Source organism: Helianthus annuus, chromosome 10 (assembly GCF_002127325.2).
Source record: "Helianthus annuus cultivar XRQ/B chromosome 10, HanXRQr2.0-SUNRISE, whole genome shotgun sequence".
Classification (NCBI taxonomy): Eukaryota; Viridiplantae; Streptophyta; class Magnoliopsida; order Asterales; family Asteraceae; genus Helianthus; species Helianthus annuus.
This window is the reverse complement of record NC_035442.2, coordinates 12280151-12300533: the sequence shown is the minus strand read 5'-3', so window position 1 is coordinate 12300533 and position 20383 is coordinate 12280151. Positions and strand designations below refer to the sequence as shown.

The window sequence follows — 20383 nt, the reverse complement described above, 5'->3', positions numbered from 1 at the left end:
TGTCATCATGGTGTTCGTGAAGAACTTCATGTTTTGGCCTCAATCCACCAAGAATAACTTGGATCTAGCCGATTTCCACATAAACAAACAAGGATCTGTTATAGATCTAAACATATACACGATGAAAAGGATTAAAAGATGGATTTTCAACTTTCTTTCAACTCTTTTACACTCAATGCCTTCAAAACCGATAGGAACGGAGCTTGAGCCGACTTACTAACCATTCTAGTAGTTGTGCGGTTCAAGATTCGGATTCTATCCACGAGATTCACGATTTCGGGTTAAACGTTAAAACTCCGTTCCGAACAGTTCACCGGCCAGGTCTGGGTGATTCCTGTACGATCAGGAGAAACAAGTAAGAACCAGGGTTCTATGGTTCAACTCGTTGTCAAAACACCTCGATATAACGACAAACAAAATCAGAACAGCCACGTGTTAGACGAACAGGCCGACCAGGTCAGGATGCTGACCGATCGGACTGCTATCCGAACGGACAGCCAGCCGATCGGACAGTCAGCCGATCGACCGGCCAGCCGATCGGCTAGCACATGGTCCCACACTTGAATAATTCAATGAAGTGGAGTATTGAACGAACTGTTGTTCGATCGGACTGTCGTCCGATTGGATTACTCTTCGGATCATGAGATACTATGCTTCAACAGCCGTTCGATCAGGTGACACCCTGCTAAGAACCTGTTTGCTGAAGTACCTAACCAATCGGGTAGCCGGCCGATCGAACGACCGTTCGATCGATCGACCTGAAAGGTAAGGATACTTCAATATTTACAAATGCTACAACGAAAACCTCAAAAGGTCAAACCATCATACACAAACACATCTTACTCAAAGGAAGAAACAATCCACCCGAACAAATACACAAACACATCTTACTCAAAGGAAGAAACAATCCACTCGAACAGCCATCCGATCGGCCTACCGGCCGACCGGACAGGCTGTCCGAACGGAATGCCAACCGAACGGTCAAGCCGAACGATCGGACTACATTCCGATTGACCAGTCGTCCGACCCTCCAAAACTTGTTTTCGTTTTACGCATTGCTCATCATTATGCTATAGAACTATTCAGGCTAACCCTACTCCCAAGCGCTCCCTTCAATCCATCCAATCGTTGTGAGTATACTCGAACCCTTTTTGCTTTAGCACTTTTGGGTGATACATACGTTACTTATCCTAAATCACAATCGAACACACTACTTAATTACTTTAAACGCTAACCGTTACCGCATGTATTACGTGACTAAATGAATGCTTGTTGTTATGTTTACACGTGGAATGCTGTCTACCTGCCTTAACGACGATAGTACTATAGTTTTGACTCAACACCCGTTCACACGGGGGTTGTTAAAGACAATTACTTGCATAGATTACGGTGGTAATCATGTATTGCGAACTGCCTCGAGCAGTCAACCCGCTGTCATTGGTATCGATAGATCCAAGTCGATAATTAACATGTTTCGTTTTCCTCTGTGTACGTGCTGGTTATGTGTAAACTATTTCGAACTCTATATGATACTATCAAACTTGTATGCTCACCTTTACATTTTATGTATTGACTTTATTTTAACGTATGTGACAGGTGTTTAAGATGCTTATCTGTTAGGAAGGCGAGGCTAGAATAAAAGTCTAGAGCATAGTTGTCTGTAGGTCTTGCAGCATGAGTCTCTAGACATAGATAAACAATATTTATATTTAAATCTGAGTTGTCGGAATAGAATATTTGCCTGGATTTTTATCTGTAATAATTTGTTTGCTATTTGAGGTACGGTATGGGACGTATTATATAAATTAAATAGTAATGATAATCGTTATGGAAACTTCTGGACAATCTGTTTCACTCAGTGCCATGCCCCGATGATTCCGCCATCGGTTGGGGTGTGACATTAGCCAAGAACCATGTTTAAGAAAAAGAAACGAGTCTCAAACAAATAATAAATCATAGTATCAAGTTTGGAAAACACAAAGTAAAAACTAACTAAATAACTAACGAATTGTAGTCTACCCGATTCTTCAATTCTAAACTTTGAACTTGAACCAATCCGCTTTCTTCTCCTGTTCGTCGAAGGCTCGCAGCCACCTCCGACAACAACAACAACAACAACAATGGGTAGGAGTTGGCTACAAAGCCTATTTTTCCTACAAAGTGTAGGAAGCAATCTCCTTGTGACATGTGGCATCTAGTATTATTTTACTAAACGACATTAAGGTAATTGAATAATTACAACTATTTATAGAATTTTTATATCATAACAATAAAAAAAACTGTTTTTATGGAGAGTTATGTCTATTAACTATTCAAAATTGGAAGTTACATCATTCATATCCACAATTAATTTATCCGAAGTTCGAAACATAAAATAAATTCATCATTTCTTAACATTGTGTTTTATCAGTTTACGATTTTTTCACACAGTGTTATATCAATTTTCACAATTAAACACACCCTCATATATTTCGAAACATAAAACACATTCATTATTTCTTGACGTTGTCTTTCATCAACTGATTTCTTCACATTGTGTTATACCAGTTTTCACAATTAAACACACCCCTTACTCATAAAACACAATAGTGTCTGAAATGCACAATATAAAACACACCAGTGAAATACACAATATAAAACATGCAGACATTATATAAAACACACTAGTGTCTGAATTATTTGAATATTAATTTTTTAGATATGTAGCAATATGGTACTCATATTAGAGATAAAAAAACGCTCATTATTATGGCATAATTTTTTTAAAAAACAAATTATGTATAAAAAAGTTATTGACGTTTTAAAAAGATGGGGTGAAGTTACATGTGAGTTGCATGTGATTCCTAAATTTAAGGCATACGAAATTTACTTTTATACACTTAATTCAATAAATTAATCAATTTAATTAAAACAAATATTACAATTTTGCCATTTATTTATTCTTATCCATCAATTACATAATCTAATGGCTATAATCACTTCTTACACTTTTTAAACAAAATACACTTTGTAGAGAAACCCCATAATAATAATAATAATAATAATAACAATAATAATAATAATAATAATAATAATAATAATAATAATAATAATAATAATAATAATAATAATAATATTAATAATAATAATAATAAGAATAATAATAATAACAATAATAATAACAATAATAATAACAACAACAACTCATTTCTTTCCCGTAGGGTTTCTTTCTCCGTATACAAAGAAGATAATATCTTATTTTTTTTTTTCATTCGTCCACAACAATTATATATATGGCAGCAGCTCCTTTGTGCGACCTCTCCTATCATAATTTGAGTTGAACTCAAATATGTTGTTGTGGGCCTAGCCTCACTAATCTCTCCAGTCTACTAACTTATAAAATAGAGATAGTAGACTTGGCCCAATTAAGGAAAATAGCAGTAATTTTAATTCGGTCACTGATGTTCTACTCTACTTAACTGGCTAGTTATTTCCTCATTACTCGTTTTTGCTCCATTTACACCAGGACCTTGCAAAACACAAAATAACATAATACAACACTAAAAACTAAAAAAACAAATAAAAACTATACACAAATTATACACTTTACACGGGACAAATATGTGTATTTTACCACACATCAAATATCCCCACACTTACCTTTTTTATCCCTGAAAAAGACTTACGCTAATGGAATCAGAACTAGGATCACTGGTTTCAAAAACTTTAAGTTACCTAATTACTAGACTCAAGAACGTTTAACCAAGATTACCGGTATTGTTTTCCACCTAAACCCAACCACCGACTCATCAAGCCCCTTTAATACTAGCATTAGGTTCAAATTAACATTTCATCTGAAGGTCTCAACTAAAAGTTCAAAGATCTACCTAATCCCATCTCAGGCTTCTAAGGAAAAAAATCAAAAATCTATCATCTTATATAAATAACTCTTATGTGTTTTTAAATTAAATTTTGGATGGAATGATGGATGATGATGAGCTTTATTTTTTCTTTTACTTCTATCTAACGGGTATACCCCACCCGAGTCACCATCCCAGCAGTTAATACCATAGGCTTTCGTTTATATTATTATAATAGCTCGTATGAATGGATGATGGATTTTTTTTCTTGGCGCCACCAGAATCCGGATTTAGTTTCCTAAAAAGGATAAGGCGTGCCAATTTAATTTAAAAGTACTTATAGGTCATTTATTTATAATGGTTCCTTTTATACCCTCAACAGTTTCCGTTTTCCAATATTCCCTAAGATGAGAACCCACAAGACTTCATGATTTAATATTAAGGTATTAACAAATCTAGGAACTCTCTAAGTCGGTTGGGCCTACCAATATAACCCGGAAAATAAGTCTTTTGTCTGATTTATTTCATATGTATAATATTTTGAAAACCAAGCAATCCCAGTTTTTCTATCATTTTCCTTTTATTTGCAAAAATTATTTTGAAGGACATTTTCTATTTTTTCAATTTTTTTCAATTTTTAATTTTTTCTATTTTATTTGTATTTTTTTATAACTCAAACGACTCAACTAAACACTACGACTCAAACGACAGGTTCTCATCCCCACACTTAAATTCTACATTTCCCTCAATGTAGGAATAGAAACCGACTCAAAAGACTAAAATTAATAAGAAATAAAAAACTAAGTGCAAATCGGAAAGGACTTAGCTCGTTATATAACGCATAAGCTCTAGAACTCTAGTCCAATCCAGCTCGATCATATAGCATTTCATTCGCGATCGAGTACGAGTGGTACAATCCAAACCTGCACAAACAAAGCAAAACAAAACCCAAAGCAATACCGTCTCTAAAAAATTAACTACTCGAAACACTAACGACTATATGAAAACTAAACTACAACTCTAAACAAACTCGGAGGAAACCATTATAATTTATTGTTGAATCACTAATATGTTACCAGATTCTAACAATAGTTCAAACACAAAACATTGGATCACTTACAAGAATCCTCCACCTGGAGGAAACCATAAAAAAATTAGCCGCTCATCTCAGTCACGTGATCTTCAATAGCTTGAAAAGTGGCTGACATCATGTTCTTGATCTTGATTGTGATGAAGGATATGATAGTTGATGATGATTGAGAGCCAAAAATCTTGTATTCCCACCAAAATTCGTCCCAGGAAAGAGTTAATCCCGAATAACGGTTTTAAAAATACATTAAATACCCCTCAAACATGATTCTACGCGTTAATCCATAATTCACATGCACTCAACTTTCAGCTAATAACATCCAGGCCCCTGAATTTTAATGTTTCGTGTTTCTTGTGTTTTTGAGTTATCTTTTGACCCGAACAACTCTCATTTAGTGTGATATCTCTCTAATAATCATCCGTGGTTGCCCCGTTTTATCATTACGCTCTCTAACTTCCCCGTATTACGTGTGTTACCTATAAAACCACAAACACTCGTAGTTAACATATTCAAGGCGCATTATCATTTTAAATATAATAAAACACGTACTATACCCACATTAATGCACAAGATTCACACTCTACATCACATCCTCACACTTAACTTTGATTGTCCTCAAGCAACCATCACGAACATTACTCACCTTATTAACAAATCACCTTCAAATCTCTTACCGAATTAACAAAACAAGGTCCCAAGTCATACCTATCCCATAGACTGACACAATCGAGATTGACAAGCTGACAGTTAGATAATATGTCTTTAAAACACTTTAAGACTTGCCTAACTAAAACTAACATGCTTATCACACATGCCCACACGCCCCTCACAATAATCACTACTCTCGGTTTTATCAAGACTAGCGTGTAATGTGCTAGTATATATTTCGCTCAAAACCAAATACGCTACCTTGCAATCATAAGCTTGTATAGCAATCACACCTCCACTGTATCAAATAACGTAGCACATATCAAAAGGACTTTTGGGTTTTGGGTTTTGGGTTTTGGGTTTTGGGTTAAGGGTAAAGGTAAGGAAATATTTTTGGATTTTTATATGTATATGGCAAACACAAACGAATACCAAACCATAACAACTTTATTCACAATAATGTATATAATAAAACACGTATTATACCCACATTAACGCACAAGATTCACACTCTACATCAGAAGGTAAATTGTACATAAACCGGGTATGAAACACGCAGGGCCGGCTCAACCATTTTGGTGGCCTAAGACGAAGTAAAAGCTTGTGGCATTTTTCCCAAAAAAAACGTATGTAATTGAAAGTTAAACTTGAAGGGCCCAAGTGTAATTATTTGAAAGATTGTGTTAAAATTTAAAAACAAGAAAAAAAAATGGAAGAAAATGGTGAACCAGGGATTCAAACCCATGTCTCACCAACATCCATACATACACAAAACCACTACACTACCAACCATCAATCTGTTGATAACCCACACCCTAAAGCTTTTATAAATGGACTGTGGTTTCATCAAATCGTGGAGGCCCTATAGTTTTGGTGGCCCAAGGCCCAAATCTCATTTGACTTAGGCTTGGGCCGGCCTTGGAAACACGGTAGTACACACAACAAGTAATGATGTAGTGGTGCATAAAAAACCCGAACCCGGACCCGGAAAAAAAACCCGGAACCGGGTATTATAAAAACCGGGTTTTCTATACCCGAACACGACCCTACCCATAGGGTAGGGACCGGGTATTCATATTTGATCTAAAACCCGAACCCGGAACCGGGTTTTTTTATACCTGGTTTATACCCGAAACCCGGTTTTTATAAATAACCGGTTATTCATATTTGATCTATGTTATTTTATCTATGTTTTCAAGCATTAAGACTTCTAGTTCTTATGATTTAACAAAATTATGTATGCACTTTGATGTAATCTTGTTTAATTATTAGGTTTCTAATGATATTTGAAGTATTTGGTCATTATTCCCCTCTATTTGCTGGAAAGATCCATTGGTATTTGTCTAATACAAAAAAATGAAAAATTGATGGAGCTTGGTTAAAACATAACATAGCAAATAAAATATATTGTTGTTTATGTAATCCAAAAGGATTCAAATCAGGATTATTCCTTCGATCTAGCACTATCGAATTTAAATTTAGAAATGTCATTAAAATTTCAATAGGCACCATCCATTAAAACATACAAAGAAACATTAATACCCGATCGGGTTTTTCTAATACCTGGTGCGGGTTTTTCCCAACCTGATGCATACCGAACCCTACCCGATGAATACCCGAACCGGACCCGAACCCGGAAATACGGTATTATAATACCCGGGTTTTATAAAACCTGACCCGAACCCGGGTATGAAGGGTATACATTTTTGGTAGAAAACCCGGACCCGGACCCGACCCGGTTTTTAAAAAAAACCCGATTTTGTAAAACCCGATCCTACCTGAACCCGGTTCCATACCCGGAACCGGTTTTTAAAAAAAAACCCGATTTGTGCACCACTATAATGATGCTTGTTGAATCTGTAGCTTGCTAGTATGTGCAATAACTTTAAAATTACTTAAGTCTTATTTGAAACTATGGTTTGTTAAATGTTTTTCACCGGTTTATCGTTCATGATTTATTTTCAAATCGTTTTCTGGTAATGATAAATAAATATAATAATAGTGATAGTGCTGGAAGGAGGGTGATGTCATAGGCACTAAGAAACCTCATGGATGGAGAATTTTGTAAAACTTTTTTTGACAGTATTTTGATTACCTATTATATAGGGTCGGGATTTAGAGAAAATGCTCAAAAGTGTGAGAATGGTGAGAACGCTTATCAATCGTCCGATGAAAACAATCTATGGACTAGATTGGCGCGGTGGCGTTTTCATAAATAACATCATTTTTATTACGTGGACGCGCTTCATTAAGGGTAAAAGCGTCTTTTGACTACTTCAAACAAAACGCCATCTCATGAAAATAAAACGCCAAAACAAAAATCACACAACATTCTGCTAAAAACGCCATTAGATATAAGACGCCAACTTAATTATAGTAAAATCCCGCCTAAAAAACCGCCAAAAAATCCTATATATACAACTACTCAGACATTCAATTAAAAAAACACAAAAAACAAAAACTCCAAACGTCATATTTAATATATACCATTAGACTGATAAACGCCAGAAACCCCAAAATCAAATATATTGATGTCAATAAAGTGTAGCTGTATGGTGTGGACAACATTGTCAATTTTATTTCTTAACTGGGGATTAACAATGTTATCCACACAACATACAGCAACACTTTATTGATTTTAGCATGATCAAATTTACAGTTTTAAGATGGTTTATTGGTGGCGTTCTTTTTATCGGTAAAACGCCAAAAAATATAACATTTTGGCTGAAAGAGTGTAAAATCAATAACATTTTTGCTGCATGAGATGTACAAAAATTATAGAAAAAGAGGTTGATTTCATACGAAAGTTGAAACAGCTAGTGAAGATAGTTCAAAAGAAGAAAGAGACTGGTGACAGTGAAGATTTAAAGATCAATATTTATTTTGTTTAATTTTCTTTTTCAGTTGATTGTTATTTAATAAACAACGCCATATCTAATAAAAACGCTAAAAAAGTAAATGTCTTACACCTTTGGCGTTTATCAAACCATCATAAAATGACAATGGACAAGTATTATAAAAAAAACTTTTTTTATGTATTCATTTTTTTTATTTTCCTTTTCAGTTGATTGTTGAATATAATAAAACGCCATATATAATAAAAACACCAAAACAGCCAAAAATGCTTGTTTAAACGATATCATCCAGTTAAAACGCCACACCAAAAACTCCCAAACTATAATAAAATTAGTTTAAAAAAGTATTATAAAAAACACAAAAAAATAAAAAATAAAAAACAAACTTGAAAATGTAACTAGAAACAGTAACTTCAAATCAGAAAAAACTGAAGATAAGGAAAATTTATTATATTACAATCTAAAACGCCAAACTTGAAAGATGGGACGTGTTACAGACTTCAGAGATAAAGCTTGTCAACAACAATAATTACAAACAGTAACTGAAAAGACGAATACTTTATTATAATAACGCACTGCCTAACTTACGCGCCAAAAAGAGATCCTATAAAATGTCAGGAACTTCCATTTGATCAAACAAAAAAAAACGCCAATACTTCTAAAATATCACTCACTGTAAAACGCCAAAAAAAATCAAGATTGCTAATATGCTTTCTTGGATATTCAGAATTTTTATTCGTCAAGTTTCACTGAATGAATTGTTAGGGAGGCAAGTAACTCAGTAAGATTTTGCTACATGAGATGGACAATATTCAAGAAAAAAATACTAATGCCAGTCATATGGCATTTTGTATTTTTCGTTCTTGAAGTAGACTTGGATGAGGAGAAAAGATCAATGACACTGAAGAGTGGGATGATGATAAAGATGAAGATCAAAATGAAGAAAAAGCGAAAAACCCACCCACACGTCATAGATCTATGTCCCCAGACATCCAGAAAAAAAAAAAGTCACTACAACAGACGAGTAGGCAAAATAATCAAACCGATGGGTTTGTTAAGTTTTACATAAAACGCCATATTTTCGTGTCAGTTCTTGTACTATTAAAGAACAGAGAGACTGATGACAGTGAAATATTGTGAAAAGAGATCCGATTAGCATTTTTAATTTATTTTCTTCGCTTGTATTTTTTTTTACTGTGGCTGAAATATAATCCAACAATTGTAAAACGCCAAGATAACCAAAACGCCAAAATGTTTATAAAAAAATAATAGAACAATGAGCCATCTTGTTTAAAACCCCTTCAAAAATGCCATTCAAATAGATTTCCTACCCCCTCCCCCCCGGTTCCAATGGCATGCGTTGTGAATAAATGCCATAAACGCCAAAATGTTGATACAATGGAACCATTAAAACACCATTAATTATTGGATTTGGTTAACGCCAAAAATCTCAAAAACCAAAAATTAAAGCAGAAGATGAAAGGACAAAAAAGCTCCTCCACCCTTTTCTAAGCGGCATGACACGTATTAGGCCAGGAAGCGTTCTCACCGTTCTCACATTTTTGATCGTTTTCTCCCGATCCCGTTTCCTATTATATAAACGTTTTTGTACAAACATAAAATGGTGTTTAAATCTGTGTATGTGTATATAAGTATTATTTTAACATATAAAGTTGTTAACTTATTGCAAACGTTTTTCACTACTTATTATTTATCAAAACATGTATAAACCGATTCGGTCGCACGCCCAGGGTGTAAAAAACCTCGGTGTGACATACTGGTCATGGACACAGTATTGGGTGATGCATGTTTTAGTAGCTCATATTTAGGGTTGTTCACAAGCCAAGCCGAGCTCGATCTAGAGACCTAGTTGTCTTGGCTCGGCTCAAATTTTAAACCTAACTGAAATTTTGAGCTCAAGCTCAGCTCAGCTCGCTTTGGCTTGAATTTTATATTTCAAACGAGTTAAAATACTAATTAAACTTGTTTACACTAGAGAGAAGATTGTATAAGTTTATCATTTGGGTGATGTGGGAATGGAATAAAAGGGAAGAGTGGCATTGAGTAAAAATAAATAAGAAGCTACCTAGATTCAAACTCGGAATCTCCAACACTAATTTTGCATTTCAAAGCTTGATATACATATGAAGTATTTTATCTTGACAATTATTCGAGCTAATGAGCCAAACTGAGCCGATCCACAACTAGCTCGGGCTCGACCTGTTTACAATTGCGACGATTTTGAGCGAGCTTCGAGGCACATGCATTTTGAACAACCCTAGTCTTATTAAGTCATAATATATCTTAATATGCCACAATGAGTCACTTATGTATATGTATGACCCATATATATATGGCCATGTTTGAAGGGTTTGATAAGATTGTAATGTTGGGACTTAGCTCATGCATGCTAGGTCTTTGATTGGCTAAGATTTGGTTGTAATTGGCCATATTAGGTCATAGTGAGTTATAATGCGTCATTGATGTCTTAATGGGCCTTATTAAGTCATAAGAGTCATCATAGCTGTTAACGAGGCAGAATATACATATTATGTCTCTAAGATCTTGTAATGAAACATATTTATGATAGAACTTAATCAAGCATGATAGACCATATTACATAATACGTCTAAATGGCTAGATTGGGTTGTAATTAGTTATATTAGGTCGTAACAGCCTTATAATGGTTGTGATTGACCATTTTCTACCTAGACCGATCAAGTATGATTGTGATTGACCAACATTGACCGTGTATCAAAACGCGACTACGTTCTTGGTTTTCTCTATATATAAATTTATACAACTGGTACATTTGTATTTTTCTATAAATGATCACCTAATCTCACTCAAAACTATCATTTTCCGGTACGAATATGATCATCATTTAATTCATACCTTTTTTTGTATATACATTTGATTTGACTGGGTTGTTGGAGTAGCGAAAATAATGAGAATATGCCGCTTAATTTTAGTTTCAATACTCCTTTTCATACTATATATATACACATTTGTTTTAACCTCCCTCCATCAGAAGAACAAACAAAGGTCAGTACACGATACCAAATATTTCTATCTTTAGTCTTTTTCTATTACATGAATGCATGGATCAACACCACTTTCTCTAATTTCATTAGGGCCTGTTAAAAAATAATAGATCAATCACATTTTTGTTAATCAAACCTAAATTGATTGTATGAGTGTGATATTTACTAGGTACGTTTGTTTGTTTGTTTGTTATATGTGCATTAATTTCTTGTAGAAAGGAGGAGATTGATGGAGCCATCGGGGAATTTACAAGTTTTAAACGCCCTCGATGGAGCAAAAACACAATGGTACCACTTCACGGCGATTGTGATCGCTGGAATGGGGTTCTTCACGGATGCATATGATCTATTTTGCATCTCGCTCGTTACCAAATTGCTTGGCCGTATTTATTATTACCAAGAAGGATCTCCAAAGCCGGGAAGTTTGCCACCTCAGGTCTCTGCTGCCGTAAATGGTGTTGCACTCATCGGTACCCTAGCCGGACAGTTGTTTTTTGGGTGGCTCGGTGATAAACTAGGGCGGAAGAAAGTGTATGGTATCACGCTTATGTTGATGTGTCTTTGCTCCATCGCTTCCGGTTTATCATTTGGTAGCCAACCAAAGGGGGTAATGACCACTCTTTGCTTTTTCCGGTTCTGGTTAGGGTTCGGTATAGGCGGTGACTACCCTCTCTCCGCCACCATCATGTCCGAATATTCTAATAAGAAAACACGTGGCGGGTTTATAGCCGCAGTTTTCGCCATGCAAGGTATTAAATAAAAATATTAGTTATGGTTTATTGTTATACCATTACTATTACCATAGAAGATATGATTTAATTAGTTTTCTTTTGTAATTATCTTCAGTGCATCCGTTTATAGTTGATTAATAATACAAAATATATTAATTAATATATTCTTTCTAATACAAGGATTCGGGATCTTGGGAGGCGGAGTGTTTGCGATTTTTATTGCGGCGATTTTCGATAACAATTTCAAAGCTCCACCGTACGAGGTGGATCCAGTAAAGTCAACAGTGCCGGAAGCCGACTATGTATGGCGCATTGTCCTCATGGTCGGAGCTCTTCCAGCACTGTTAACTTACTACTGGAGAATGAAGATGCCAGAAACCGCCAGGTTCACCGCCTTAGTGGCTAAAGACGCCAAAAAAGCTGCTTCCGACATGTCAAAAGTCCTCCAAGTTGACATCGAATCCGAGCAAGACAAACTCGACGAAGCCATGGCCGATACGAAATTCAGCTACGGACTCATAAGCAAAGAATTCGCTAAACGCCACGGCCTCCATTTACTTGGTACAACAAGCACATGGTTCTTGCTTGACATCGCGTTTTACAGCCAAAACCTCTTCCAAAAAGACATCTTCTCCGCCATCGGATGGATCCCACCCGCGAATACCATGAATGCGATCTACGAAGTTTACAAAATCGCGCGAGCGCAAACTCTCATCGCGCTTTGCAGCACTGTCCCCGGATACTGGTTCACCGTATTTCTCATTGACCGAATCGGTAGATTCACAATCCAACTAATAGGATTCATCATGATGACAATTTTCATGTTTGTTTTAGCATTCCCTTACGACTACTGGATCCAACCCAAACACAACATGGGTTTTGTTGTCTTCTACTCTTTAACATTCTTCTTCGCAAATTTCGGGCCCAATGCAACAACATTCGTCGTCCCAGCAGAGATTTTCCCGGCCCGGTTGAGATCAACTTGTCATGGGATATCCGCAGCGTCAGGGAAACTCGGGGCGATAGTTGGGGCTTTCGGGTTCTTGTACTTGGCTCAAAACAAAGATCCTGCTAAGGCGGATCACGGGTATCCACCGGGCATAGGAGTAAAGAACTCATTGATTGTGTTGGGTGTGATTAACTTGTTGGGGACATTGTGTACGTTTCTGGTGCCGGAATCAAAGGGGAAATCACTTGAGGAAATGTCTGGTGAGAATGAAGAAGAAACTGGTGAGACAAGAGCATAAGTGTTGCTGGAGGAAACAAATGCTGTTTTTTTGTTACATTTTTTATGGTGGTTTTGTCACCTTAGCTTATTAGTTAATTTATATTGCAACTTTTTTTTTTCTTTCTAGAGTTATTATTCATTTTTTTTTTTTTTTGTGTTTCATTTTTGTAGAAGACATGTTGTCTAATATAGGTTATAAAATGAGAATTTTGTTTTTGAAAACGAGTTATAAATGGTGTTAATGTTACTTGAGATGCAAATTATCTCAATGGTTTGTCTTCTTGTTGAAGTTTAAGATTATATCGTATTATTGCTTTGTCTTTTAAGAATTGTTGTAAATATAATCTAACCCTAGTTTCTTGCTAGTACAGTTTCTTTTTATAAAACTCAGTTGTTCTAAAGAAATATAGATTTAGGATATCCAGGCGCTCTAGCAAAACAGAAATATTTCTTAGGCAATAACATATATTTATTAGGCGTAACTCGCTATCGTCAAACCAAAATGAACTAATTGCACTTTATAAATGCAGTCGATTATTCCAAAGTATTTAACAAGAGTGGTCTATATACAATATTGGTAATGAAGCATCACAAGCATATCAATTCTCAGATGAGCTTTGTGTCACAAGCCTCCACTAGTAGCATACATAATCATATATCAAGAACCAGAAACGAATAAATTTATCGAAAACGACAACCAGTCAATATAAAAACGCCGATCTCGTAAAGCAAAAACGAGAATATCATCCAAACAACTAAATGCTACAAACCAATATTTGTTCATACTTTCATAGAAGGTGTATTTTTGACCTTGTAAACCTCTTCACACTTGTCTCTATTCTTATTTTGTCTCCAAAGGGCATTAAAAACTCAAAATCAATGCCTCCCAAGAAGCGGTGCCTCCAAAACGCCGGAAAACATCCAAATTCGTGAATCTTGACGTAGAAAACAATCCGAAAACCTTGAACTCCAGACAAAAAAAACTTGCTGTCTTAACCATATTATCATTTGAAAACCTCAAGAGCACAAATTCATCGATGATTTTCCACCTTAATATATGTTTTTATGTATCAAAACAACTGTTTCCAGGTCAAGGGTATATGCTAGTATATATTGTTTCTAACGTCCATATGCAACATATATGCACACACACACACCGTACACCGTTAACCGAAGTAGCGCATACTCACATTCTTCCGGAGATGGCTGGTGATCAACTTCAAGTGCTTCACGCACTTGATCTCGCAAAAACACAATGGTATCACTTCACCGCGATTGTAATTGCGGGAATGGGTTTCTTTACAGATGCATATGATCTTTTTTGCATCTCTCTCGTCACTAAATTGCTCGGTCGGATATACTACTACAAGGGGAAAAACACACCCGGGGTGTTGCCTGCGAACGTGGCAGCAGCGGTTAACAGTGTGGCATTTGTCGGGACCCTTTCGGGCCAGCTCTTTTTCGGGTGGCTCGGGGACAAAATGGGAAGGAAAAAGGTGTATGGTATGACGCTTATGATCATGGTGATTTGTTCGATAGCTTCCGGGCTTTCGTTCAGTACGGACCCAACGTCAATTATGACTACCCTTTGCTTCTTTCGGTTCTGGTTAGGGTTCGGGATTGGCGGTGACTACCCGCTTTCCGCCACCATCATGTCTGAATATGCAAATAAAAAGACCCGTGGCGCGTTTATTGCAGCGGTTTTCGCGATGCAAGGTTTCGGGATATTAGGCGGGGGGATTTTCGCCCTTATAGTGGCGTCGTCGTTTAAAGCTGCGTTTGATGTTCCTCCTGCTTACGAACTGTTAAAAGATACGACCCCACATCAGGCCGATTACATTTGGAGGATTATTTTGATGTTTGGCGCAATTCCTGCGGCTTTGACTTACTATTGGCGAATGAAGATGCCAGAAACCGCTAGATATACGGCTTTAGTAGCTAAGAACGCTGAAAAGGCGGCAAAAGATATGGCTCAGGTTTTGCAAGTTGATATTGAAGCTGAGCAAGGAAAGGTTAACGAACTTACCGAAAAGGAGAAAAACTCATTCGGTTTGTTCTCAAAAGAGTTCCTTCGACGCCACGGGCTTCACTTGCTAGGGACCTCAACCACTTGGTTCTTACTTGATATCGCATTTTACAGTCAAAATCTATTCCAAAAAGACGTTTTCGCTGCAATCCAGTGGATTCCCAAAGCGTATACTATGAGCGCGATGGAGGAGGTTGTCAAGATTGCGAGAGCTCAAACCCTGATCGCGCTTTGTAGTACGGTTCCTGGGTATTGGTTTACCGTTGCGCTAATCGACAAAATGGGAAGATTTAAAATCCAACTGATGGGTTTTACGATGATGACAATCTTTATGTTCGCACTAGCAATCCCATATAATCATTGGAAAAACGACGATAACAAATACGGGTTTGTTGTGTTGTACTCACTAACTTTCTTCTTCGCCAACTTCGGCCCGAACTCCACCACATTTATCGTGCCAGCCGAGATTTTCCCAGCAAGGTTGCGGTCCACTTGTCACGGGATATCCGCAGCATCTGGGAAGCTCGGGGCAATAGTTGGTGCTTTCGGGTTCTTATATCTGTCGCAGAGCCCATCAAATCCAGAAGAAGGGTATGGTAAAGGAATCGGTGTGAAGCACACGCTTACTATTTTGGCTGTTGTTAACCTTTTAGGCGCTCTATTCACCCTTTTGGTACCCGAAGCTAAAGGGAAATCACTTGAGGAGATGTCGGGTGAGAATGAGGACAATGACGATGATGCAGTGACGCTTGAAGATAGATCTAAGGTTACCGCGGATGAATCTAAATCAACAGCCTAATATCTCTTTGCATACTTATTTGTTTTGTGTTTAATCTGTACTCTAAATCCTAATAAGTGTCTTGTATTTTCTTTAAGAATCATCTTCAAAGAGCAATATGGAGACATACAAGTTTCAAGGTGATCATGATCATTCATTTCTTTATGTAAAAACATACCCTAGATTGGATTAGAATAGAGGTGTAAATTTATGATATGCCACAAACCTAACATAAAATTCACATGTTTGGGTTTAGTCTAAACGGGCATGGGTCAAACATGTGAACACGTTGAGCTAACGGGTTGACATGTGTAACCTATTTATTATTTCTATCTTTTTATATGTGTTTTTAATCATAACTTAAAATAATCAAGGAATTTTATGCCAAAATTTAGAATTAAAAGAGAAATTAACATGTCTTTATCCCTTTTGCCTTTGATACTTTTGGCTCCCTAGCGCAAGAAGCCATCAACTTCTTGACGAGGGTTCAACGGGTTATCCACAGCAATTGTTCGACCCCAGGGGGTCAGGGGTTTGTGTTCGGGAGGTTGGGGTTTGCAATTCAGAAAGGATTGGCGGCGCAGCTTGTTGCCCGTCTACCTTCTGTTTTGATGTAACTTAACAAGTTTTCTGGACTTTATTTATATATCTTTCTATTCATATCAAAAAAAAAAGCAATTGTTTTGCATACATTGTAGTTTTTTTTTTCTGTTGTAGATATGCAACTCTAGAATATTAATATTTAAAAAATAAAAAAAGAAAAAAAAATCTGGTTAAACGGACCGTGTTGCTGTCACCGACGAATATACATGTTGTGTTCAAGACTTCAGGTTCACGGTTTGACACAATTTTTAGGTTTGAATCATGTTTGGCTTCATGTCAAAATTTCGGATTTGGCCCAACAACCAACAAACACAACACGTTTAGCACCCCACTAAACAAAGTACATATATCAAAATGAACGGTTTGGGTTAGGTTCAAAGTCAAAATGAGTAAACTTTTGATTCCGAAACAGTTTTTGTCCAAAAATTTTTATTCTTTAATAACAATTAGTACGTCAAATATGACTACAAAAGTTATATTATCCCATTAATATGATTTAGAAGATTTATGCATTAAAAATACACTTTTGGCAAATTTTCAACCCATTTGACATGCTTTCCTTTTAATCTAACTTTTATCTTTTGCCCGTTCGACAAGCTAAAATAAAACATAACCTAAATCGATTTATTTTTAAGCAAGTAGGCTGAAACCGCCACCTCTAACAAAATAATACACAAGAAGGTTACAGGATTAGAAGCCAACTATATAGATATAAATCTATAATGATGAGTCACTAGATACATAACAATTTGTAAGTATAAATAATGGAACAATTCTTACAATAATCCGGTGAAACAAGCTTATTGTCGTCCGAGTGCCATTTTTATGAAACGTGAATTCTTTTGCTAGAATGAAGCAGAAACTAGTCTGCAGCTTCAGGAAGCTAGAACCAGTGGTTCAAGAAAGCTAATCGATTAGTATACGCGTTCCTTTAGCACGTCAAGCTCCATTTCTGTAGGGTCGGTGGCTTGAATCTCATAGTGGACCCCATCGAGCTCGTGTCTGAGTCTGTCTTTTGATGTTGCATATAACATCTTCGCTCGGATCCTAGAGGTTGCAGGAGACCTACACAACATGCAAGTAGATTGTAAACGTATAGGAATCGAACCAGTAAAATACCCAAGATTTCCCAATCAGCGCATGCACCCAAAATGAGACATTTTTTTTCTAAGCAGTCAATGCGGTAAAAAATCGGATATCGGTCAAGGACCGATATTTGAGATATCGGTAATCGCGGTGGGATATCAGTAATTTTAATATCAAGCTGAATTTATATATATAGCAATTTAACACTAACAAATCAGTAAATTCTCCTACCATTAATAAAATAACCTTTTGCAACTTGCAAAAAACTAACAATTGTAGCAAGTAGGAATTGATTAAGATTTAAAACACCAACATTTAACAATAACGATTACAAATTAAGGGGTTGTTTGTTTACCTGTTAATGAGGCTCTTAATGGTTTAGACCTCTTACTGGTTCAGCACTTAATGGTTCAAACTGTTTGTTTCGCAAGCAGATGTCTGAATGGTTCAGACATTTGGCTCTGAATGGTTAAGCATTATACAGAGTCTGAATGGTTAAGACCTCTAATCTGAATTGGTCAGACATTTTCCTCTGAACGATTAAGCATTATACTCGCTCTTAATGGTTTAGACCTCTTCTGGTTCAGCACTTAATGGTTCAAACCTCTTATTGGTTCAGCACCCATCCAGATGTTGCCAAACAGCCACTAAGACTTAAAACACTAATAGCGGCAATAAGAAGAAAGACGAATGGTAGAACTAATAATAATGGTACTGATATCGGGAAAATTGGTGATATATCGGTCCAACATCGCCGATAATATCAGTACCGATATTTTGCCCTGATGTCTAACCAGGGGACCGATAACCGATATATCTACGGTATTAACTGCATAGATTTTTTTCTTAAGGTATGCAAATGGATCATATAGAAAAAAGAGAAAACTAACCATGCGATGAAGAAGATCTTGCTCTTTTGACAGTTCTCAGAGGTGACAAAGTCAAAGTCAAAGATTGCGTATCTGCAATCATCTTCGGGCAACGCCGATGTAAAATCATCGTAACTTTCAGCAGGATTGCCGGTCTTCTCCACAACAACTTCATTTTTCTTCTCGTCAATTTTGAAAATCACGTAACGGTGTGCCTTTTTTCTTTGGAGTTCCAAGAAGGTGCCTTTACAGTGATCAGCAACACCCATTCCAGAAGAAGCATTCTTCTGCGTATCAATAGTATACGTGTAAGAATACATAAGAAAAATAATTCTAAAGTGATTCTCCAAAATCGCCTAAATCGCCATATAAACAAACAATAAGAATCCGTTTCATTGCAGCTACTACTGAAGTGATTCTACAAAACTTATTGTTTAACCACTATAAAACCACATAACAAGAACCGGTTACATACAGTTTTCAAAATTAAAATCAAATTCAAAACCTTTTTTAACAGAAAAAAAAAACAAAACAAAATTTATCAACTAAAAATCCAATATATGATTGGCCAAAGATAACATAATATCAAGAATTAATAATAAATAGTAATACCCTGCAAAATCAACTATGAAACCTTTTCCAAAATCAAATTCAAAACCTTTTTTTAACAGCAAAAAAAAAAAAAAAAAAAAATTTATCAGCTAAAATTCCCATATATGATTGGCCAAAGATAACATAGCATCAACTAATTAATAGTAATTAGTAATACCCTGCAAAATCAACTATAAAACCCTACTGATAACCATTAACAAATCATAAACAAACAGAGATCATATGTCAGCTCATAATTATACCAATTAACTACTACTACAAAAAAAAAAAAAAAAATCTTAAGCTGATTCCATGATTGATTTATGAACATAAAGTAAAGAAATTTTTACAAAAAAAGATGATAAATTGGGCATACCCCTCCTCGGAATCTGAACGACATGATCAATCTTGGATATGAAAAGAAAAACCCAGCCAAGTGGAATGAATGAAGAAGAGAAGTGGGTGGGTATAAGTTGGGTGGGTTTAGAAGGTAAACCACAAAATAAGAATAAAAAGATGAGCGGATGATAATATAAAGACTGAAAATTCAATTCACATTACGTAAAGATTGGGAAGATGATTGGGAATCGGGGGCGGTGCGTAGAATCAACGCTTGATTGAATTTAGTGGATCAACTTGTTGCTACTTGTTTTGTGGGTTCGATTAACCTCTCCTAGTCGTCGCGTCCACTATATATAAATAAAAAAATATTAGCTTTTTAATTTATCATTACTTTCTTGTGATGTTTCTAAACTGATTGATTTGTCTTACTGGTTTACTCTTTTTTTTTTTTTTTTTTTAAAGAGAACTTCATTAAAAACACACCTCCGACTCAAACGGGCAAAAGGCAATACACAACAAACACCCTCAACCCAAACGGGCAAAGGGCAGGAAATTACAACATATACATCGGAAAAGTCGAATTGGCTTACCAGGTCGGTTCAATAATACAATTCTTCTATTTGGAGATAGGATTGCATGTTTGTGTTAAGTAA

The 20383-nt window shown here is 36.1% G+C and overlaps 3 protein-coding genes across 3 annotated transcripts; 2 read left to right on the top strand and 1 right to left on the bottom strand.

Moving 5' to 3' along the window:
• Positions 1-11705: 11705 nt before the first annotated feature.
• Positions 11706-13526, top strand: LOC110884005 (probable inorganic phosphate transporter 1-7). Its single transcript, XM_022131681.2, has 2 exons — positions 11706-12225; positions 12388-13526. The coding sequence occupies exons 1-2, from the start codon at positions 11706-11708 to the stop codon at positions 13452-13454; spliced, it is 1587 nt and encodes a 528-aa protein (XP_021987373.1). The 3' UTR covers positions 13455-13526.
• A 1084-nt stretch (positions 13527-14610) lies between these two features.
• Positions 14611-16455, top strand: LOC110880567 (probable inorganic phosphate transporter 1-7). Its single transcript, XM_022129066.2, has one exon. It carries the CDS (start codon positions 14638-14640, stop codon positions 16258-16260), a length of 1623 nt encoding a protein of 540 aa, XP_021984758.2. The 5' UTR covers positions 14611-14637; the 3' UTR covers positions 16261-16455.
• A 990-nt stretch (positions 16456-17445) lies between these two features.
• LOC110884004 (actin-depolymerizing factor) lies at positions 17446-20083 on the bottom strand. The gene is made up of 3 exons (XM_022131679.2): positions 19765-20083; positions 18819-19084; positions 17446-17907 (listed from the first exon to the last, which is right to left on the bottom strand). The coding sequence occupies exons 1-3, from the start codon at positions 19786-19788 to the stop codon at positions 17757-17759; spliced, it is 441 nt and encodes a 146-aa protein (XP_021987371.1). The 5' UTR covers positions 19789-20083; the 3' UTR covers positions 17446-17756.
• Positions 20084-20383: the final 300 nt, after the last annotated feature.